The sequence below is a fragment of the Vombatus ursinus genome, unplaced genomic scaffold (assembly GCF_900497805.2).
Source record: "Vombatus ursinus unplaced genomic scaffold, bare-nosed wombat genome assembly UNPS02014793.1, whole genome shotgun sequence".
In the NCBI taxonomy this organism is placed as follows: Eukaryota; Metazoa; Chordata; class Mammalia; order Diprotodontia; family Vombatidae; genus Vombatus; species Vombatus ursinus.
In genome coordinates, this window is record NW_020954571.1 from 12,658,332 (window position 1) to 12,681,302 (window position 22,971).

The window sequence follows — 22,971 nt, forward strand, 5'->3', positions numbered from 1 at the left end:
TTGTCTTAGTATTATTATTAAAAAAATAGGTTTGACTTTGTGGACCCTCTGAAAGGTTGAGACTCCCACCCGTCCTTGGACCACACTTTGAGAACCCCTGTAGACCTCTGCCTCCCCACGCCCCCACCCCAGAGCCAATGGAGAAGGACTCTTGTTGGAAGAGCAATCCAACATTCTGGCTATACAAGCTGGACACTGACCCAATTCTGTTCTAGTGCATGCTGGGGAGTTTTCCTTCCCTGCTAGGCTTGGGTGGAACTCCTCCGTGGTCAGGACTTTCCCCAGCCACTCCAGCAATTCCTGTCTCAGGTGGGAAGGGTGAGTTGTAGGCTAAGTGATCCCCACCTACCCTGGCCCGGGTCCCTGTCTCAGGATCAACCTCACATTCAGGACTGGGAGGAGGAGAGAATAATACCTCAGCTAGGCAAACGGGGGAAGGGAGTGTGAGCTTTGGAGAAGAGGACCACCCATGTGACTCTTGCCAATGGAAAACTCCAGCCAAGTTAGGAAGGAAAGGGGGAAGTAGGATGGCACCTTTCTCCATGATATGACTATGAGTTGCTCACCTAGTGCAGATGGAAAGTGAATGGAAAGTAATTTTTTTAATTTTTTTAAATTATTTTGCATTATCAACAATCACTTCCATAAGCTTTTGAGTTTTAAATTTTTCTCCCCCTCCCTCCCCACCACTCTCCACAAGTTGGCAAGCAATCTGATATAGGCTATACATATACATTCCTATTAAACATATTTTCACATTAGTGATGTTGTAAGTAAGAATTAGAACCAATAGGAGGAATCACCAGAAAGAGGAAACACAACTCAACAGAACAAAAAAAAAAAGTAAATAGTATGCTTTGATCTGCATTCACACTCCATAGTTCTTTCTTTGGATGTGGATAGCATTTTCCATCATGAGGCCTTTAGAGATGTCTGAGATCCTTGCATTGCTGAGAAGGACTACGTCTATCAACAGTAGTCATTGCACATTGTTACTGTGTACAACATTCTCCTGGTTCTGCTCACTTCACTCAGCATCAAACCATACAAGTCTTTCCAGGTTTATCTGAAGTCTGCCTATTTATCATTTCTTACAGCACAATAATATTCCATTACATTCATATATCACATTCACAGATATGATTACTATCTGTGTCTTTCTCTCCATCCTTTCCCCCCTTTCATGCTTTTCTTTCTCCTTTTCCTTCCTCCTAGTGTTTTGCTTTTGACCACACCTCCCTCAGTCCCGCCTCCCTCAGTCCCGCCTCCCTTCTATTAGCCCCCATTCCTTTCCTTCCCCTTTACCCTTACTACTATCTCCCTTCCCTTTTCTTTCCCCTTTCCCCCTCCTACTGCCCATAGGGCAAGTTAGATTTTTTTTTTTTGCTTTTTGATAAGGCAATAGGGATTAAGTGACTTGCCTAGGGTCACACAACTAGTTAGTGTCAAGTGTCTGAGGCTACATTTGAACTCAGGTCCTCCTGATTCCAAGGCCACAGCTCTATCAAGGCCAGAGCTCACCATCTAGCTGCCCCTGCAAGTTAGATTCCTATACCTACCCGATTATGTTATTCCTTTCTTGAGCCAAATATGATGAGAGTAAGGCTCAAACAATGCTTATCTCCTTCCCTTCTTTCCCTCTGCTGTAATAGGTTTTTGTGCCTTTTCCTGTAATGTAATTTACCGTTGTCTGCTTCCTTTTTTACTTTTCTCTCAGTACATTTTCTTAGATCAGATTAATCCACTTACTTGGATCCATTTAACCCACTTGATTTTTTTTATCATTTTATTTTTTTTATCATTACATCAAAGTCAATTTATACCCACCCCCTTTATGTATACCCCTTTAACATGGTATAATAACAATATAGTTCTCAAGAATTACTAGTGTCATCTTCCCAGTTTGTCCTTATTAATAACATGATGTTTCTTTCTGTCCCATTTACCTTGTCATGTCTGTCTTGAGTCTTGTATTTGAAGATCAAATTTTCTGTTGAGTTCTGGTCTTTTTATCAGGAAGGTTTGAAAGTCCCCTATTTCGTTGAATATCCATCTCTGCCCCTGAAAGATCATGCTCATTTTCGCTGGGTAGTTGATCCTTGGTGGTAATCCAAGCTCCTTTGCCTTACTGAATATCATATTCCATAGAGAGTAATTTTTAAATATTATCTTTATTTTCCATGGGGAGCCTAATGAATCTAATGGGCTATTCCAGCATTGCATGTTTCTGTATTTGTTTTTGTTGTTCATTCTTTTTGACTCTTAATGACTCCATTTCTTGGCAAAGATACTGAAGTGATTTACCATTTTCTTCTCCAGCTCAACTTACAGATGAGGAGACGGATAAACAGGGCTAAGTGACTTGCCCACGGTCACACTGCTGGTAAGTGTCTGAAGTAAAATTTGAACTCAGGCCTTCCTGACTCCCATGTTCTATCTATGGCACCACCTAGCTGCTCCTCTGTATTTGTTTAGGGACTCCATTTTCTGTGGTAGATGAAATAAAAGTAGTACAGTACCTGGTATCCATATTGTGCATTGAGTATCTTTTTGAAGAGTTGAGAACCCTATCACCCACATTTGGGGAAACCTAGACAGGAACTTATACCTAAGCTCTACTTTGGAAGATTTTACAGGACTAACCCCGGGTAGGGGCAATGAGCCTAAGAAGAGACACCGACCCTTTGAAGGCAAACCCCAGGGGATCTAGCTGTCCCTGTGAGTCCAGGGTCCTTGGGGAAAGAGGGTGTTGGAAGCCAGCCACAGCAGGGCAATGGAAATAACACTAGACTGGGTGTCAGGAGATCTGGGTTTTAATTGTATTATAACCTTTCCCATTCCGGGCCTTGGTTTCCTCATGTGCAAAATCAGGAGATAGGACTGGATGATCTTTAAAGTCCTCATGAAATCAAACGCTCTTAAATTCTACCATTCTAGGCTAGAACCCCCGACTTGGAATGATAAATTGGCTTTCAGGGATCAGGAAGATCGCTTATTGGCAGTGGGTCCGCAGCAGTGGGGGTACCCAGGGGTGGAGGGCTTGGAGCCACAACCAGCCGGGGGGAAGAAAGGAGCCAGAGTGGGACTTTTCCCCAAGGTGGGTGGGCAGCCGGGGCGGGGCGGGGCGGGGCCAGCCGGCCAGCTCCTAGTGCCACTCGCTCGGCCCGAATCCCGCAGCCGGGGGAGAATGGGGCGGTCCCGAGGCTGGGCCGTAGGACGGGGCGGGCCGTGGGCGCCAGGCCCGGGCCCCGCCCTCCCTCCGCCCTCCCTCCGCCCTCGCCACCTGAGACAGGTGGAGTCGTCGGAGTGGCTGCAGGAGTCATGTCCCAGAAGGAGCCGGACCTGGAGCCCGGGCACCCTGCGGAGCCGGCGCCGCGCTGCCCGGTGCACGCCCAGGAGCTGAAATGGTTCTGCGGCGCCGAGCGGCGGCTCGTGTGCGCCGGCTGCTGGGGGCCGGGGGGCCCGTGCCGCGAGCACCACGTCCGGAGGGCCGAGGAGCGGGCGGAGGAGCTGCGGGTGAGCGCGTCGGGGCGCGAGGGGAGGAATGGGGCAGTGCGTGGGAGAACCCCCGGGGTGGGCGCTCCGCAGTCCGGCCGGCCAGCCTGGCCACCCTGGAGACGGAGACCGGAGACGTGCTGCTGCGGGGCGCGGGGAGCCCCAGGAGCAGGTGGAGAAGGCTCGAGTGAGCATCGGGGCAGGTGGACAGGCTGAGTGTGCGGCCGGGCCGGTCCCCCAGCTCGTGCTCCCCACCGCTCCCAGCCCAGTGGGTGTCCGTCTCCTACATTTTCTGCCCCCGGCCGGAGCTGGGAAAGGGACGTCTGTGAGTGCTCGGGGCGGGGAGATGCTGGGGGTTGGGCAGAGGTGTAGTAGAAGGCCTGGGCGCGGGCAGAGGCTGGACTGGGCAGCTAGCTGAGAGAGGCAAGTAACTGGAGAGGGCTAGGTAGGGAATAGTGTGGGGGGAATGGGGGGGGATGGGGGCAGAGCAGTTGGGCCACTAGCTTTGTCGGAGCTGCTGTTGGTCAGCCTGGGCTCAGGGAGGCAGCAGGGAAAGTTCTTCCAAGTGATGCTAAGAAGGACCTGAGGCTGATACACTTGCCGCACCACTCGAAGCAAAAACTGTTCGTCACTTTCACGTAGAGATAGAATTATCCCCGGTTGGAAAGGAATTTAGAAATCATCTTTCTTTATTGTTCAATTTTATCTGACTCTTCATGACCCCATTGAGGGTTTTCTTGGCAAAGATACTTGATTAGTTTGCAATTTCCTTCTCCAGCTCTTTTTACAGATAGGAAACTGAGGCAAACAAGATTAAGTGACTTGCCCAGGGTCACACAGCTAAGTGTCTGAGACTAGATTTGAATTCAGGAAGAGGAGTCTTCCTGACTCCAGGCCCTGACACACTATCTACTATGCCTGCTTCCTTTAAGTTCCAACTAAAATTCCACCTTCTACAGAGAAGCCTCCTCTAACCCCTCTTAATCCCAGTGCTTTCTCTCTTAATTTTGTCCTATTTTTCCTATATATAGCTTGTTTGTATATATTTGTTTGCAAGTTGTCTTGCCTGTTAATTGTAAGCTTCCTGAGGGCAGGGACTGTCTTTTACCTCTTTTTATATCCCTAGGGCCTACCTGGGCACTGTGCTTAATAAATGTTTATTGAGTTGAATCTAGAGAAGACCAATCCTCCAATTTTATACATGAAGAAAAGGAGGTTCAGAGCTGAGGTGACTCTTCCCCAAGGTGGGTGGGCAGCCGGGGTGGGGCTGAGGTGACTCTTCCACTGCCCCATTTCCACATTGAAACCTCAGGGTGGTATAATGCAAAGAGATTTCCTGTTGCCTTTGGAGACTTCTTTATCCTTTCTTGGCTGCCCTGCCTGTTGGTTTTAACTAGATTTCACCTGGATAAACTCAGGTAGGGCAGAGTGTAATTGGTACTGGGCCCCTCCTACCCTTTTAGGGACAGCCACCAGCTTGGTTATAATAAGGTCAGTGAGAAGTTTGAAGGATCTGGAGGGAGACTACTTTTTTAATCCCTTCCTTTATTAGCTTTATAAGACCACAACAGGTATCTGGGTCAAGGTAAATCTTTCTGGCTGGTCCTCTCAGGTCTCTGAGTGGCTGGGGCATTAAGGAGGCCCCTTCAGACTGGATCTGGAAAATAAACCCTGAAAAGGGTTTTTTTGGTTCCCTTTTCCACCCACTAGATGCCATAGAAACTGAAAGGGGGACCCCAAAGTGTGTAGATGGCATCAGAAATTAGCCTCTGGCATTCACCCCTTAGCTCATTTGAAACTGTTTCCTAACCTCTGGGGATTTCCTTAGTTTGGCTAAGTGTTTTTCTTCTGTACCCCTAAGTCCAGCCTAAGGCATAGGGGCCAGGCTCTGGAGGCTTAGGTTAAGTTCTTGCTCAAACAGCTCCTGGGCTAGTGATGGAGGATTGCATGGAATCTGGAAGGGGCCTCAGACCTTCCACCATATCATTCAGCCTCTGCTGGGAAGACCTCCAAAGTTGAGGAGCTCACTCCTCTGGAGGCAGCTCATTCCCCTTACAATCACACCAACACAGGGTTGTCCTGAGGAAGGTGCTTCAGCAATCTTAAAGGGCTTACATCAGTGTGAGCTGTTAATTTAATAATTGATAGGAAGTTTTTCCTTTTGCAGTTATCTCTCTCAGAATTCCTCCCTAGCCCCATATTGATCGTCATTCTGCTCTCTGGGGCCAAGCAAAACAAACCTCTTTTCCCTTCTCCAGGACAAGTCCTTCGGACATTGATTTAGTCAGAGGTCAGGGTCCCTGAAGTCCCCTCACCCACTCCAAGGCACTTGTGTGTCACGAACTCCTTTGGCAGTCTGGTGAAGCCTATGGACCCCTCCTCAGAATAATATTTTTAAATGCACAAAATAAAATACATAGGATTACAAAGAAAATCAACATTTGGTGAAGATAAGGATGAATTTTTTTTTTTCCCATCCAAGTTCATGGACTCTGGGGAGGGCGTCAGGAACCCCTATTCTGGAGATATAGGAAGCATACTTTCTATGTTAGTCCTCCAAACTCACAATTTGTCACTGTGTTGATTAGAGTTTGTCACTGTGTTGATTAGAGTTCTTAAGCCTTTCAGGGTTTTTTACATTGTTGTGGTCATTGGGTCATTGTATAATTTGTTCTTCTGGTCCTATTTTCTTTGCATCAGTTTATACCAGTTTTCTTAATTTTCTCTGAATTCTCCATATTCATTGGCACAATAATATTCCATTACATTATTGGATTTCCTTCCCCCCTTCAATTGGCAAATGCCTATCCACTTCACTTAATGGCAGTTAATTTAGTTCAATTGGACAAAAATTTATCAATTATCTAATATGTCGCAAGATCCCTGTGCTATTGAGTTTCAAAGATTTAGGGAGAGGAAAAGCAAGTCTCTGACCTAGGAGTTTACAGTTTAATAGCAGAGGAGGGGGAGAGGAACTTTGGAGCAGACATATTTAGGTAAGTGTGATACAACCCAGAAAGTGATTAGTGTAAAGGGGAGGCTTAATCAAAATGGCCTCCCCCTTATAGGTTGTAAAGGGGAGGCCTAATCAAAATGGGTATGGGCAGCTCGGCAGTACATTGGGTAGAGCACTTCGGCTTGAAACCAGGAAGAGTCATTTATGAGTTCAAATCTGACTTCAGACACTTAGAAGCTGTGTGACCCTGGGCAAGTCACTTCACCCTGTTTGCCTCAGTTTCTCATCTGTAAAATGAGCTGGAGAAGGAAATGGCCAACCACTCTAGTATCTCTGCCAAGAAAACCCCAAGATGCTGTCATGAAGAGTTGGACCCGACTGGACCAACTCAGCCACAACAATCAAAATGGGAAAGGAGGGAGAAAATCACTTTTAATTGAGGAGGTCAAGTGAAGTTTGATAGTGTCTCTGGAGGAGTTCTGTCTGAATTGGGCCTTGAAGGAAGAGAAAATTGTTCAATGATTGGTGGTGAGGAGGGAATGCATTAATGAACATTGGTGGGACAAGAAATCTGGGAATAGTTAGTAGTCCAACTTGCATTGGCAACTAGCATCGTCCAGGGAAGGGACTAAGGAGTCGTGGTTGTCTGAGTATGGGCCGGATGGATATATCTATATATGTATAGGCAGATAGAGCATGTATTTATTAAATGCTTACCTTGTGCTAAAATACAAATATAAGCAAGCAAGAATTGCTGGCCTCAAGGAATTTACATTCTGATAGAGGAATACTATACATAAAGGGAGCTGAGAAGGGGACAGAGAGGTAGGTGTTTGGAGTGGGCCAGTGGGGAAGTCGTGGGGAGGCTGGGCCCCCACCATGTAAGGCAAAAGATGACTCGACCTAATCGAGGCTAGGCCCCAAGAGCTGGGTCTGGGTCACCGTGGGGAGGTGGTGGTGATGGCTGTAGCACAGGCAGCCGGGAAGTGGCTTGGAGGCCTACCAGATCCCCCTCCCAAGATAAGGCAAAATCTGATCTGTTAGAGGAACAGCTTCACTGACAGAAGGTCACTCAGCTTCAGCACAGATGTTTCCAATGGATGACAGGAATCTTTCTTCCTTCCTGCTCCTTCTTTTTGGACAGATCTGTTGTTGAGCTAAAATCTGATTCCCTCCACTTTTCCCCCTGGAGCCACAGAAACTGAAGTCTAATCTCTTCTGCCCTACATCTAGATAGTGATCTTGACCATCTCACATCTCTTCCTCGTCTCTTGTCTTCATATCCTGCCTTGGGCAATTCTCCATCTTGTATTGGTCTTCCTTTCAGTTCTAAGGATGGGGAAGGGGGATAAACTTTTATTTTGGGCCTGCTGCCTGTTATTATTATTAAGCACCTAATTGATGTAAGTACGGAGAATCTGTAGACAAAAATAAAAACCACCCTAGCCGTAAGAAGTTTACTTTTGTTGTTGTTGTTAATGTTGGGTGGGGACACAAAAAGACATAAATGTATTTTAACAATTCATTTGGGAGTTGTTCAGTCTTTTCAGTCATTAGGCTTTTCTTGGCAAAGATGCTGGAGTGGTTTGTCATTTTCTTCTCCTGCTCATTTTACGGATGAGGAAACTGAGGCAAACAGGGTTACACAGGCTGAGGTCAGATTTAAACTCAGATCTTCCTGACTCTAGGCTCTGTACTCTATGCACTGCTCCACCTAAGTGCTCTCAACTGGGGGTGCTGATCTGGGAAAGGCTTTTTCTAAGGGGTATCACTTGAGCTGAGACTTGAAGGGTGCTTAGGCCTCTCTAGAGGTAGGAACAAAAGAGGAGTGCCTTCCATGCCAGGAGTGGGCAGCCTGTGCAAAGGTACCTGGGAAGGAAATGGAATGTCATATATGAGCAACAGCCAGTAAGCTGGTTTAAAAGGAAAATAGTGTGTGATGGGGAGGAATGTGGAACTAGCCTGCAAAGACTGGTTGGAGCTGGATTGTGAAGGGCTTGGGAGTTTCTGTTTTTTCCATGACTAGATTGTAAGTTCCTTAAGGGCAAACAGTATCTTTTACTTTGGGACCCACCACAGCACTCATCATAGAAGGTGCTAGGCACAGGTCTTGGCAAAACTGATTGGGAAGAGGCCAAAGTCCTTCAGCATCTTCCAGTCCTCCCTCCTGCCCTCCACTCCTCCAGGGCTCAGAGCCTCATTTCCTTTGTCGATTGGCATTTCAACAGAGATCACTGCTCTGAACTAAAGGGATAGATTTCATTTGGTGGATGTGCTGCAGGTAGAAAGGATTAAAGAAAGGAGAGGGAGTAGGGAGAAGATGGGGCCAAATCAAGGCTGTCTTCTAAGTAAGGGTTTAATAAACACAGGCCTTGTGAAAGTCTTTGCCTAGACCCTAGCTGTTGCCTCTTTTTTCAGAACAAAATAGTGGATCATTGTGAGAAGCTGCAGCTACAGAGTGCCGGCATCACCAAATACATGGCTGAAGTCTTGCCTCGGAAAAACCAAAACGCAGCGGTAACTTCCCTCTCATTCCTTGACCCCGTTCCCAGGAGGAGACCCAGATCCTGGGCCCAGATCCTGGCTTCTCTGGCCACGAGAAGCCCAAGCCCCTGGGCTTCTCTTCGCTGTCGCCCTAATGTAGGTGCCTGGCTCCATTGCTACTGAGCAGATCTGGATGTCCTGGGAAGGATTACTTCCTTCCTGCCATCTCTGAGCCTTGGCTTTCTTTCCCATCTGTTAGAGGAGTCCAGCCTCTAGTTCCATACAGGGGTCAAGAGTCAGTGGCTGTAAAACACCCTGTTTTTAATTATCTTGATGACAGGGTTTCAGATATTAAAAGCATGAATAATTGGAAATCACAGATAATTCCCCCAGACTCAGGCATTTTTCTAATGCCTCTTCCCTACAAACCCTTTTTTATTGCATGTGCCCCGCAAAATCACTTCCTCTTTTTTTACCTTATTCACTGTGTGAAGGTTGGCTGTAGGTTATGCTCTCTGAATTGCATCCCCATTAGTAAGAACAAGTTGTCAATGAGACAGCCATACTCTGCTCTCTTTCCCCTTCTAAAGGTAGTCTTGTAAGGCAACAGAGAGTAGAATCACTGGATGTTAGAAGGGGAAGGAACCTTAGAACACAGAATGTTAGAACATGAAGGGACTCTAGAAAAGCTGAAGTCCAACCCCCTGCATTTATAGATGAGGAAACTGAGGCCCAGAGAGGGGATGCGATTTGTCTGTGGTTACATTATGAGTTCAATAAATACAGCATTTATTAAATGCTGGGGATACCTCAGACAGCCCTTGAGAAGCTTACATTCTAATGGAGGAAGACAGTGCATTAAGGGGAAGTGGAAAGGAGTGGGGAGGAAGGATGCCCAGGAGCAGGTGAGTTAGCTGCAGAAGTAGGGCCAGAATCCCGACTTTCTTTGTACTGTAGTAGACTGAGCTGACAACCAGTCTTTCTGCCCTTGACTTACTGGGAATCCTCTGGGATTTGAGAATACTCTCCTTGACTTCTTTTCTGCTCCGTCCTCGCCAGACCATGGCCAGTGGAGCCCGTGAGGTGGTGATCCAGCGGCTGAGTCTGGTTCGGAATGTATGTGAGAGCGAGGAACAGCGGCTGCTGGAGCAGGTGCACGCGGAGGAGGAGCGAGCCCACCAGAGCATTCTGACCCAGCGGTCCCATTGGACCGAGGCCTTACAGAAGCTTGGCACCATCCGTGCCAAGCTAGTGGGCATGCTCACTTATCTCGATGACCACAGCCTTATTGTAAGCTAGGGCTGGGGGTCAGGTGGGGGCACGGGTGAAATGGGGGGTTGTGATGCAGGTGTCCTTCAGTTTATTTAGGGGGAAGAATGAAAGAAAAAGCATTTATTAAGTACTAAGTGCCAAGTACTGTGCTATATACAAGAATGAGAATCAATAAGATAAAGGCTCAGAAAAAAGCTCGAAAATTTTGGAGACAGCCTCAGACATTGGACACTAGCTATGTGACCCTAGGCAAGTCACTTAACCCCAATTGCCTCACCCCCCAAAAAAATTGGAGAAAGCTTTGTGTTTATTAGTTTGTCTACTCAAGGCCCCTGATTTCTCCCCTCTACCACCCTCATCTCTTTTTAAACCATTCAGAAAAGCATTTTTTCCCCCTAGTTTTATTTTCTTGACCAGGTTTTTAAGTCTTTAGTTGGGACTACTGCAGGGGGCAACTGTCATTTTTTTTTTCTGGCAGTGTGTGGATACATGCCTACCCTTTTCTTCTGAAGAAAGGAATATGGCTAAGAACTTTCCACCTCACTTTTTTTCCTTCTGGAAGGTTCCAGTGGGAGGAAGAAAGAAAGGACCAAGAATGAGTAAAACTCATTTAGACATGAGCCTTAGAGGGAAAACATAACAGGGGGATCTCCTGCCCTGAAGTATGGACTAAGGAAGGGGCAGCAATGAAGGCATCTGACTTGTGCTGCTTCGAATCAGGATTTGAAAGTTTGGGAAATATCTCCATTAGTTAGTTGATACAATCATTCAGTAAACAAATATGAATGAGAGTCTTCCAAGTTTATGGGATTCTTCTGGTGCTGTGGGGGATAGAGATCTGTTTATTCATTCTACAAACTTTGGTCCTAGAGGAGAAATAAAGTTAAAAACCAGTTCCTGTGCTCTTGGAGCTTACCATTCATTAGAATGATAAGACACTAAGATGACTAAAACCCCAAATTATTTGATGATTGCCCAGGAGACGCAAAACAAAAAGTTTGGTGAGTTTCGAGAGAGAATGCTGTTGATCAAGGGAATTAGGGAAAGATTCTTGGAACAGTAATCCACTGAGCTGGGCTTGAAAGGGTAGGAGACGTGCAAAACACAATCTCTGGCCTGGAAGAGCTTAGTTAAGTTGGTGAAACTAACTACAGGGAAAGAGAATGAATAATACAGGGCAATACACATTATGTAGTGCAAGTGGGTACAGACAGTGAGTCTTGTAGGAGTTGAGAGAAGGATGAGATCACTGGGCTGGGGGAAGGGGAGGTGGTGGGAAGAAAATGCCTGGAAGAAGTGGGACTTCAGGGATGGGTAGGAGTCAGTATGTGGAGAGGAGTGGGAAGGGCATTTGGGGTGGGGTGGGGGGAGAGCAGCCTGGACACAGGCCTGTAGGTAGTAAAGGGCAAAGTGTGTTTGGGGGATGGTGAGCTGACCAGTTTGTCTAGAGCAGAGGGGGTTTGTTCCTTTAGGAGAATAGAAAGAGAGAAGGCTGGAGCCAGATTATGAAGAATAAAATCTTATACTGTAGGTAACAGTAGGTCATTAGAGGTCCATTTGACCACTACATCCAGAAGCAAGGGTTAAAGGACACTGCAGTCCTCCCCTGGGACCTGCTACTTTCTGGTGTCCTTGTCAAGGTTGCTTCTGAGGTCTGAGTTCTGTGACAATTGACAGGCAAATGTTTTAGGCAAGGAGCAGGATCACTCATTTCTTTCTTGCCCCAAACTGGGTTTAATATATCTAGTTCATGACAAAAGGCAGGCTTTTCAATGTCAAGAAAAATATCTAACTTGCTAAATGCTTTTTCTCTTTACAGCAATCAGAGCGGGAGATTTTTGAGAGGTGAGTCAGTGATTTGTTTCCCAGAGCCTATGTAAACCTGGAGCCAGGCAGGTCAGTGTGGGTCAGTATGTATAACAGGAAGAATGACTAGTACGAGATCCAGATTCTAGTCTCTGGCTTTGTAACTACCATGTATTATACTGGGTAAATCACTTTTTTGGCAGCCTCAGTTTTCCTTTCTATATAATGGGTAAATGAACTAAAGGAACCCCAAGGTCCTTTCTAGTTCCTAATCCTATGAAACTATGAGATAAATGTCAGACTAAATGATCCATTGTGGTCTCTAGTTCTCAAATGCTGTGAGATTGCTCCTTGAGGTTACTGGTTTTAGGACAGCCGTGCTTAAATAAGTTTTGTTTTTACTTTAGAGTCATTCTCAGATAGGGAACCACCCCACCCACTAATCAAATTCACTACCAAATGAACCCTCTTGTAACAAAGACCACATCTGATCATGTATACAATATTCTATAGTTCCCCCCACCTTTCTGTTATAAGGAGGGGAGGAGGAAGGTGCTCCCCAATCTCTTCTCTGGGGCTAAAATTGTCCTTGGCTCTTTTTCCACACTCTTAGTTCAAGACTCCTGTTGTTGCTTGGGAGATACTTGCTTTTCAGCTTAAGGATTCTAGGCATAACCGAAGTAGAAGTTTATAGTATAGGATGATGATTTTGAGCTCTGGGGGCCCAGCCAAAGACATGGGACTAAGTATCTATGTGTCCCTTACCCTTGGCATTCTCCTTGCGTCCTTGGGCTGTTTCACACATGGGTTGTTAGGACTAGGCTGAGAAACTCAGGTACTTTCCCCACAACGGCTGCCAGTTTGAATCTGGATACTTACTTCTGATGCCTCAATGTCATCTATTGGGTGAAGGTGTGGAACAGCAAGTGACTTGCTGGAAACTTGCCTGTCAAACTGAGAAGTGTCATCTGCTGAGGGGAGGTGGAGGAGGATAAGCTGATGTCTCTCATTCCCTGACAGGTCTGGGCTGTGACCTTGAAACTGTGACATGTCCAGCTATCTGAATTATTGCCCTCCCCCACCCACCCAAGCTAAACATATTAGCCCCCTGCTGTGTCTAGTACCCACCCTTCTCCTCTAGGACTGCATCAGTCTGGAGTGAAAGCTTCTCTCCTGAAGGGTTGTGGGCTCTGAAAGGGATTTGAATGAAGGATCTATCCCTGCCCCCACCCTGAACTGGAGGGCCCTGCCCAGGATGGGCAGCTCATTGGAGATGCAGCACGGTCAGGAGGAGACAGTTCCTCTCTTGTCTTTCCTACAAAGAGGCTTTGTTGGCCAGAGACTCAGCAGGAAAGCTAGCTTTGCTCTTATCTAGGGCTCTTGTTGCTTTATTTCTCTTTGGTGTCTTCATTTTCCCATGTGTGATTGTCTTTTTGAAATCAATCTCTTCCAGGCTATTTGAGCTATCACCATTAAACCTTGAGGCCTCTTAAAAGCTAGGGTGACCCTAATTAATGCAACAGACTTTCACAAGGCACCAGCTATGTGCAAGACACTGTTTTAGTAGTGTTGGGGATAGAAAGATATGAAATGAAATCCCAGGAGTTTATAATTTAGAATACAAATTAGAATGGAAATGTAAAGGAGGAATCCAAAGAAAGGCCTATAAGAAATTTGAGTTCATAGACTTAGGAGCATCATTGAGTCCTTTCTCACTGCATGCCCCTCCCATCCCCCATTTTATAGATGAGAAAACTGAGACTCAGGTTAAGTGGCTTGCCAAGGGTCTCTCAGCTGGTTAGTGTTGGAGGTGGGATTCAAACTCACTTCTTTCCAGATACCAAGTCCAGTGTTTTATCTATTGCATCAAGTTATTTCTCTGAAAGATCACTTCTTCAGACAAGTGGTAGGCTCTTTACTTAGGTGCAATGATCTGTAGCCTGGAATCACCTGGAATTGGTGAAGGGGGTTATAAAAATTGGGCAAGGAGGCTGTCGGTATTGATTGTTCCTATAGTTCCAGGATGGCAATATGGTGTGGGGCAAAGGCCTATGAAATAATCCAAAGTCCACTTCAATGGGGAGTGCACCTTGAACAAAAACAATAAGGGAGAGTCTGAGATCACTTCCATCCTTTGCTTCCAAGTTCTTTCCCCACTTCCCCCTTATCTATAAACATCTTCAAATCTCCTATTCATATAATTCATTAATTTCAGCTAGTCAAGAAAAGTGATCTGCATAAACTAACATGTACCAAGTTATAAAGATCTCATATCTAATCTCATATTTCACATCCTCTCCCTGTTGGCATTGTAACCATTAATGGTAGCAAGACATATTTTAGGTAGCACTAGCACCTGTGTGTACATATATATTGGTAGAGTGGGTTGCACACCCTGAGCACCTTAGCCTGATGAAATCATAGGTCTGGAGCAGGGATTCTCAAGACCTATGAAGTTATACCAAGTAGGTGGATGTTGTGAGGTCTGAGGCTATATCACTGGGGTTCCCCTAATGATACTAGAACTGGTAAAGGAAGTTTCCTATTCCTTCCTTCCCTCCTTTGAACTCCTCAGGGATCTGGTAATGGTGATGGTGATCCCCTGAGGATCTCTTCCATGGATGAGTGATTTGAGGATCCCTCTTTGCCTTGGAGGGCCTTGTAGTGCCTGCTTCCTTTTTCTTTTTTTTTTTTTTTCTTATATGTTTCAGGCCCTTTGTCCTTTGTAGAACATTCTGGAATTTGTAGAGTGACCTTGTGTATTTTCTTCCATTAGGACTGAGGAAGCTGAGGGAATCTTGGATCCCCAGGAATCTGAGAAGTTAAATTTTAATCAGAAATGTGTGCGGAGCCCATTACTAACCCAGCTTTGGGCATCAGCCGTTCTCTGCTGCCTCTCAGGTCAGGATTTTGCCCCAGTTAGATGGGCTCAGAACCATTAATAGAAATCAGTGTGTTCTATGGTTAATATGTTAAGGAGGATTTTGTGGCTGACTTGCCGGGGGGCTTGGCTTTCAGGGTTTGCAAACCTACAGGGCTGGCAGAGGTTGGATATATAAATAGTCCTTCCCATACAACTACATTCTTCCTCATCTTTTGTGTTGGGGCCCTCTGCTGACACTATCCCTGGTCTGGACCTATCCATTCTTCTACTAACTCTTTGCTTCTGTAGGCCTTGGTCTTGAAAAGTGTCAATGCACAAGACAGGATAAATTAATATACCTTAAGGAGTTATATGCTGACAGATTTAATATTATTTCTTCATAGAGTACCAGCATTTTGATAGAGGACTGTGCCTAAATCAGGTAGTCTAGTGAGAACCACCATAGACTGGGAATCATAAAACCTGGGCCCTAGTCTTGGCTCTCCCACTCCCTGGCTCTGTGCCTTCAGTTGAGCAACATCACCTCTTAGGCCTTGGTTTCCCCATTTGTAAAATGGGGATTGATCAGTCAATAAACATTTATTATGCCCCCTACTTGGTTCTAGGTACTATGCTAAGCACTGGGGGTGCAAAGTAAAAAACAAAACAGATTTGCCCTCAAAGAGCTTATATTCTGTCAGGGGAGATATACATATAAGTAATTAAAATAATATATGTATAGGTAATAATAACAACTGTCCTGTCTACCTCACAGGGTTGTTGGGAGGATCAGATGACAGTTAAATGTAGGGTATCTTTACTACTGAGTTTCTGAAGAACCTTCAGGCTCAGATGGGAACTCTCGTTTGGGAGTTGGTTAGGAATGGGGAACTCAGAGCCTGGGAATTTTCCTTAAAAACTACATTTCCAACAGGTACTGAAGACATTCGTGTGGATGAAAGGACCATCAGTCCCTTTCTCCAGCTGTCAGAGGATAGGAGGACCCTTACTTTCAACCCCAAGAAGTCCAAGGCCTATGCCGATGGCCCAGAACGCTTTGACCACTGGCCCAATGCCCTGGCTTCAACCTCCTTCCAGGGTGGGCTTCATGCATGGATGGTGAATGTGGAGAACAGCTGTGCTTATAAGGTGGGAGTGTCCTCCAGTCAGCTGCCTCGAAAGGGTTCTGGCAATGATACCCGCCTTGGCTACAATGCTTTCTCCTGGGTGTTCTCCCGCTATGACCAGGAATTTCGGTTCCTGCACTGTGGCCAGCACCAGCCTTTGGCCCTGTTGCGCTGTCCAGACCGCATTGGGGTGTTGTTGGACTTGGCAGCGGGTGAGCTGTTGTTCTATGAGCCCAGCTCAGGTGCCCTCTTGTGTTCCCACCACATCCAGTTTGAGGGCCCTATCTTCCCCGTCTTTGCTGTGGCTGACCAGAACATCTCCATTGTTCAGTGATGGGCTGCTCTCACAATATTTAAAGGGTTCTCTCCCCCAACCCACCCTCAACATCGTGGTACCAGGTTTTCCCATTGTGCATGCCCATTAGCCATCACCTGAGGGCAGATAGTGGTGGGAAGATGGAGCTGAGGTGGTCCTACCTTCCAGGTACTTGGGTGTGGTGAGGAGCCCGCCCTCACCCCAGTGTGCCACAGGTCTCTTTTCCCTAGCATCCATTCTTAAAGTACCTGATATAGGAGGACAAGGAAAGGTGATAAAGGGAAGTAGTGGAAAGAGAACTGGACAAGCAGTCAGATGCCTGGGTTCTGGTCTCCACTGTGTCACTGACTCATTGTGAGAAGCTGAACAAGTTGTTTGATCTCTTTAGGCATCAATCTCCTCATCTGTAGGGGTAGATGAGCCGAGGTGATTTATTAGCTCTCACATTGGCGATGGCAATTACGGTTTCTGGTTCCCCTGGCAGTGACGGCTTGTGACTGCCAGGCCTGTGTTTATAACCCCTTTTCTTCTGTTCAGGGACTCACCAGGGTCCACTCTCTCGCCTTCTGGATGCAGGGTACTTCTCAGACCCCTACATCTTAGGCTCAGTTGGGTAGGCTCTCCTACCAGGTGCTAACTTTAGCTGGAGTTCTGGGCCAGTCCTGCTGAGAGCTGCTGGCTTTCCTCTAACCCGGCCTGACTGATGTCTTCCACCTCCTCATGACTCAGCGGTACCCGTTCTCTAAGGCGAGGGGTTGGGCACATGAATAAGGAGCTTGAGAGGGGAAGGAGAGGAAGCAGGGATGCCTGATGGCAGGGCAGGCTCCTGAGGAGGTGCCTGGCTGTGGGGAATATTTAAATTATTAAAAGGTTTTGAAAAAACAATCAAATTGCTGGTTTTTTCTGTCCCTGTCCTTTGCTGGTTACTGAGGACCCCCAGGTCCTGACTGTAACCCACCCCTCCCTCCCCCAGCCAGGGTCCTATTTCTTTTCTTTTTTCTTTTGGTTGGGCAATGGGGTTAAGTAACTTGCCCAGGGTCACACAGCTAGTGTTATGTGTCTGAGGCCGGATTTGAACTCAGGTCCTCCTGCATCCAGGGCTGGTGCTCTATCCACTGTGCCACCTAGCTGCCCCATTGGGTTCCTATTTCTGGGAGCTTGTTGAACAATTATTTGCGCTAGAAAACGCATGCCTTCTCCACCTACATTTACCTTCCCAAAGCTGGAAGAGGGCATGATGGAAAAAACACTGGGCCGGGGACCCAGGAAGTCTGGGTTTTAGTTGTGCCTTTAACTAGACATGTTGCTCTTGAGCAACCTCATTGGATTCCTAGCCTCAGTTTCCTTTTTCAGAAGTGAAGGGAAGAAGGGATGCTGAGGTCTGCAAAAACTCAACTACTTAAAAATCTTCTAACCTTCATCAATATGGCATTACATTTGACAAAAGAATGCCTTTTTTTTATGTTATACAAAAGACTAATTTATCTTTGGGTTTGGGCAGCTAGGTGGTGCAGTGGATAGAGCACATAGCCTGGAGTTAGGAAGACCTGAGTTCAAATCTGGCCTCAGACACTTACTACCTGGGTGACCCTGGGCTTATTCCTGTTTTCCTTATTATCTCCTTTTTACAGATAAGGAAACCGAGGCTCAAAAAGATGAAATGATTTGCCCAGTATGACATGGCTAGTGTCAGTTGGTATTTGAACCCAGGTTTCCTGACTGCCAAGTCCAGTGTCCTTTCCACTACAGCTCACTGCCATTCCACTCATCTGAAATGGATGTTAGGCTATCCAAGGCATAATAGGTCACACTGAATGTTTGGCTTCCAAAGACTGGGGAGCCTCTGGCAGAACTGAGTTAATAGTCATGTTCTCAGCAGCAAAGAAGTCAAATCTCAGGAAGCCAGTACTATCTGAACAGACTATCCAGGAAGTTGACGTCAGGTGTGGCCAAGCCAGAATAACAGGCTGCCCTTCCCTCCCCAAGGTATCTGTCTCCCTTTACCCTCCTCCTGCTGCTCTCAACTGTAGGGTTCATTCCCACCCCCAAACTCAAACCCCAGTGGGTCTTTTGTCTCTAAGATCAAGTCTAAACTCAGCCTGGCATTCACTGTCACCTTCATCTGCCACTTTCACTCCTACCTATCCTTTTGATCCTTATCCTGTTCCTCTCTCCCCACCCCAAACACCCCTGGTCTCTGCTTAGCCAAATCCCACACCTCCCTGACCACTCCAGCCCACACAGAGCTTCCCTGTGGAGCTGCTACACACAGTGCTTCCAGGCTCTGGTCCTCATTTACTACTAATCCCAAAGTACTCTGTGGGTCTAACTCTTGGCTGTCCAGGTTTTACATTCCTAGCTGAAGATAAGTTCCTAGAGTGAAGACTTATCCCACAGCACTTAGCCTTTGTGTAAGAGGCAAGGTATGAAACATGGCAGTGTAGGGTGAATGACCTTGGATTGGTAGTCAGAAAACCTAGGTTCAAATCCTGGCTTTCCTATCTAATACCTCTGTGGCCTTGGGTAACCTGAATCTCAGCTTCCTCACCTGTAAAATGAGAGGTTGGATTAGAGGATCCCCACATCCTTTTGGGCCTTGTTTCCTCTCTACAATGGGGTTGGCCAAGATCAGGAAGAAACTTTAGAAATTTGTTTTAATTATTTACATTAAATTTAGAAATCTAATCCAGGGGGTCCTTAACCTGGGGTCCATAAATTTTTTTTTCCATAAATTTTTAAAAAAAATAAATATTTTGATGTAATTTGTTTCCTTATAGATTTAAAAACATTCTGAAAAGGGGGCCATAGTTTTTAACAGATTGCCAAAGGAGGACCAGGACCCAGGAAAGATTAAGAAATTCTGATCGAGTTCACTCTACACCCATCTGTCAGAGGAGAGAACCGAAGCCCAGAAATGGTATTTTGCCCAAGGTCACACAGTGGCAGAGATGGGATTAGAACCCAGGTCCTCTTGACTCCAAACTCTAGTGTTCTTTCCACCAAACAATAACTGCTTTTGAAACCTTTTCCAGCTCTATAATAAGCAACAAGGAGTCACAATATTTAGCTATGGTATTTGACTTTATGGTAGTCACAGACGCCTGCTATTGAGGCTGAAGGGAGAACAGCTCCCACTTTGCTCACATGGGAAGAAGGAGCCAATGTTTCCAATAATAGGATTCTGCTGGCTGGGATTTCCCTTGCCTTCTCCCACCTGGTAGGCTCAGCTTGCAGGCCGCACCTTCCCCACCAATCTTCAGTGCTTTGGGTCTGAACCCTCCAGGAGGTTGAGGGCAGCCAGAAGGTGAGGGAGGGAAGGCAGGATGTGTTCCTTAGGGACAGTTCTTGGAAAGGGGTCCTGGGTCTTGGTACCCATCAGCAGGAAGCTGTGCATGCCCACATCCCGGGGTGCCTGGTAATCATTCAGGTAATTGTCCCCAACGTGGGCTGCCTGGGTGGGCGCTATATCAGCAAGCCGAAGGGCCTGTTGGAAGATTCGTGGATCAGGTTTGGCCCAGCCAGCTGCCTCAGACGTCAGTATGAAATCGAAGTGCTTCCGGAGACCACAGTGAGCCAGGATGTCCTCTAGCCTCCTGTCAAAGTTGGAAATGATACCTAATCTCAGGCCCCGTTCACGGCACTGCTGCAGAGTGGATTCAGCCCCTTCCAGCATCTGCCAAGTTTTAGCACTGCAGAAGTCCTCATAGAGTTTGTGGGCAATGGGATCGAGGATATTGGAGTTTTGTACTCCTGCCAGGTGGAATGTCTGCAAGACAGTATCTAGCCACCATTGTCTTGAGGTGAGGCCTTGGCTTAGCCCATAGTTGGGGAACTTCTGCTTCTGGGCCTTATATGCTTGACGGAAGGCTGATTCAAGGGCTGCTGCCTCTATCTTTAGCCCATAGGCCCGAGCCTGGGCTGAGTATTCTTCTCCCACTGTAAGTCTGAGTCGAAGCAAAGTGTCCTTCACATCCCATGTCAGCAGCCGCAGCCTGGGGGCCATTGGCCTAAGAGATGGAAGCCCAGCAAGGAACAGAAAGTCAAATGTAGCCTTTTATTCCTCAAACTCAGGACCCAGGGGACCAAGGTTAAATAGAATGATTCTTGAAGTTGCCCCAACCAATCCCTTTTACCCTGCTAGACCTACCAAACCAGGTTCTTGTAGGTGGGAGGCCCTCAGGATAAATTTCTTAATTCAAGTTCTTTTATTATTTGTCAGATACTTGGGCTTAAAAAAAAAACAATCTAAGAGCCAAGTATTTTAACAACAATCAGAAGGGTATGTGAATCAGGTATAGGATTAGCAATAGCTAGAAACATTCTTGTAGCCTAGACAAGCTCTCATCACCCTTTGCCTGGGGAGCTGGGCCATCTCTTGGGCTAATAAAACTGCCAAGAAACTGTCCACTCCACTAGTTATAATGGTTAAACGGGGTGGTACTCATTACTATCTGGTGCAACCTCATAAATGGTTCGCCTGGCCTGGCCTTCTGCCTAGAGGCCTGATAAATAAACACACCCCAATCTGCAGCTAGGTTTCACTAGTCCCCACGAATCTGCCCCCAGAAAGGGCAGAGTCCAGTGCCTTTATTTAGTTACCTGGGCCCCAGGTGTGTAATTTCCAAAGGACTAGGATAAAATCTCAAATCTGGAAGGGGCCTTATAGATCATCTAGTATAATTGATTCTGTTTATAGATAAGAAAATTGGAGGTGTGAAAAAATTATTCTTCTTAGTAATCAGTATCTTGGAGATGCAGAGCTCCCCCCACCCCAGCCCCTTGCAAAGTTCTTCAGAAGGACATTACTGATAATTGATTGCATTGTGTCTTATCCTGGTCAAACCCCAACCCAAGCCAGAACTGATTTGATCTACCCATGCTTGGGTAGAGACAGATTCTTCTGTCTAGCTACTCAAGGCTGGGAGTGGTCTGGTATGGTTGGGGGGTGGTCTGATAAAATAGGCATTTCCTCTGTCAGGAGTGATATCAGCCCCTGTTGAAAAGGTATATAAACTGGGCAACCCAACCCCTAAACTGAGCCAGTTCAGGACTGTAACTCCCTTGTAAGGCATGGCGCCAGCTTGAGAGAAATTAAAAAACGTGGATATAACCTACAAACTCTGTTTTGGGGTTGACAGAGGCAAGGCCGGGGAAGGTTCTTTTTCCAGATAACCCAATGAATGAGGGGCAGGGGCCGGGCTAGAAGTCTTCCACTACATCAGCCTCGGGAGTCAAAGGCTGCCACAGGATGGGAGTCCTGCTGACCTGACCTCCCTCCCACCCCTCCTCTGATCTCAAAGCACTCCCCTCCTGAGGTCCGGGGTGGGGGTGGGGGGGTCTGAATGCACGGGGGCAATCGCCAGGGTGGCCGGGCCTGCAGGCTCCGCTCGGGCTCTGCTGCTGGGGAGGGAAGGTCTTCCAACTGCATTGGGCACCTGGGAGCCCCAAGGCGGGGGTGGGAGGGAGGGAGGGACCTGGGTCCCGATGCCTTTAGGGGAGGCTTCAAAGACCCCCGCAGGGCAGGCAGCGCTGGGGGGAAGGAAGAGTCACGATCTGGAGGAGAATGGCGGCCCCAAGTATCGCGCGGTTCCCACGCACTCGCATTGTCCCGGGGACGGCGCGAGAAGATCACGATCTTACCTAGAACTCCGCTCGGAGAGCCTGATGCACAGCGGAGACTGGCAGTGCGCAGGCGCAACTCCCCGGAGGCGGGACGCTGCCTGAACTCCTAGGCTCGCAGGGAGGGCGCGGAGCCTCGCTCACCCTCCCCTCCCCCCTTCTTCCTCCCAGAGCGCTACGCCGGCCTCGCAGAGCGGGGTAGGGCTGGGAGCGCGCTGGGCTGCAGGTGTTTCTAGAATCCCAGAGCATTAACAAGGAGGGCTAAACTGCAGTAGTCCTTAGAGGGTCCTTAGTCCCACACCCTCAGTTTACCGCTGGAGAAACAGGCGTACGTAAAGAGCTGGCTTTGGAGCTCAGGGCTTGAGTCAATAATTCAGTTGAACAACAATAACAAATATTTGTTAAATATCTTCTGTGTGCCGGGCACTTCACTAAGAGCCGGAAATACAAAGATAGAAGTAAAACAGCCCCTGCCCTCAAGGAACTTACATTCTAATGGAGGAGACAGCATGTAGGCGTACATATAGATACGTCTGTAAATATAACTATCTGCATAGAATATATAAACTATAATATATGACATACAGATATGCATGTAATATATAGCAGATTTATTATATAATTATGCCCAATATATCTATGTATTAGCGCTATATTAAATAACATGTATATCTAGATACCTGTGTTTTATTTATATATCTCTACTAGGTAGATACAAGGTAGTTTTGGGAGGAGGGGCCTTAAATGCTCACCTGAAGCCCTCACTTCTGGTTTTGTTTCCTTTAGTCTTGCCTCCAGTTGGAAACCCTGGAGCGTTGATGCAGTGCCTTCTGATCTGAGATCAGATTTGGGGTGCGATCTCTATGCTGCAGGGTTTGACCCCTCCCCCTTTTATAATTCAACCTTGAGTCCATTGTAAGGTTAGGGTGTTGGCCTTTCTGCTGTGGCTTGTAATGAAAGGGCTAGAGTCAGGAGACGTGGACCTGGGGCATATCACTTCATATTTCTGGACTTTAGTTCTCTCATCCATAAA

At 46.8% G+C, this 22,971-nt stretch overlaps 2 protein-coding genes across 2 annotated transcripts; one reads left to right on the forward strand and one right to left on the reverse strand.

Annotated features, from left to right (window-relative positions):
• Positions 1-2,957: 2,957 nt before the first annotated feature.
• Positions 2,958-17,183, forward strand: BSPRY (B-box and SPRY domain containing). The gene is given in 7 exon segments (XM_027869288.1): positions 2,958-3,002; positions 3,004-3,516; positions 8,870-8,968; positions 9,995-10,225; positions 12,027-12,052; positions 14,790-14,914; positions 15,811-17,183. Coding segments are annotated over 7 exon segments (1,566 nt in total). The 3' UTR covers positions 16,338-17,183.
• Positions 17,184-19,381: 2,198 nt separating this feature from the next.
• HDHD3 (haloacid dehalogenase like hydrolase domain containing 3) lies at positions 19,382-21,998 on the reverse strand. The gene is made up of 2 exons (XM_027869637.1): positions 21,960-21,998; positions 19,382-20,326 (listed from the first exon to the last, which is right to left on the reverse strand). Exon 2 carries the CDS (start codon positions 20,320-20,322, stop codon positions 19,576-19,578), a length of 747 nt encoding a protein of 248 aa, XP_027725438.1. The 5' UTR covers positions 20,323-20,326; positions 21,960-21,998; the 3' UTR covers positions 19,382-19,575.
• Positions 21,999-22,971: the final 973 nt, after the last annotated feature.

Coding starts and splice junctions, on each gene's coding strand:
- HDHD3 (XM_027869637.1), bottom strand. CDS start 20,322: ATGGCCCCCAGGCTGCGGCTGCTGACATGGGATGTGAAGGACACTTTG.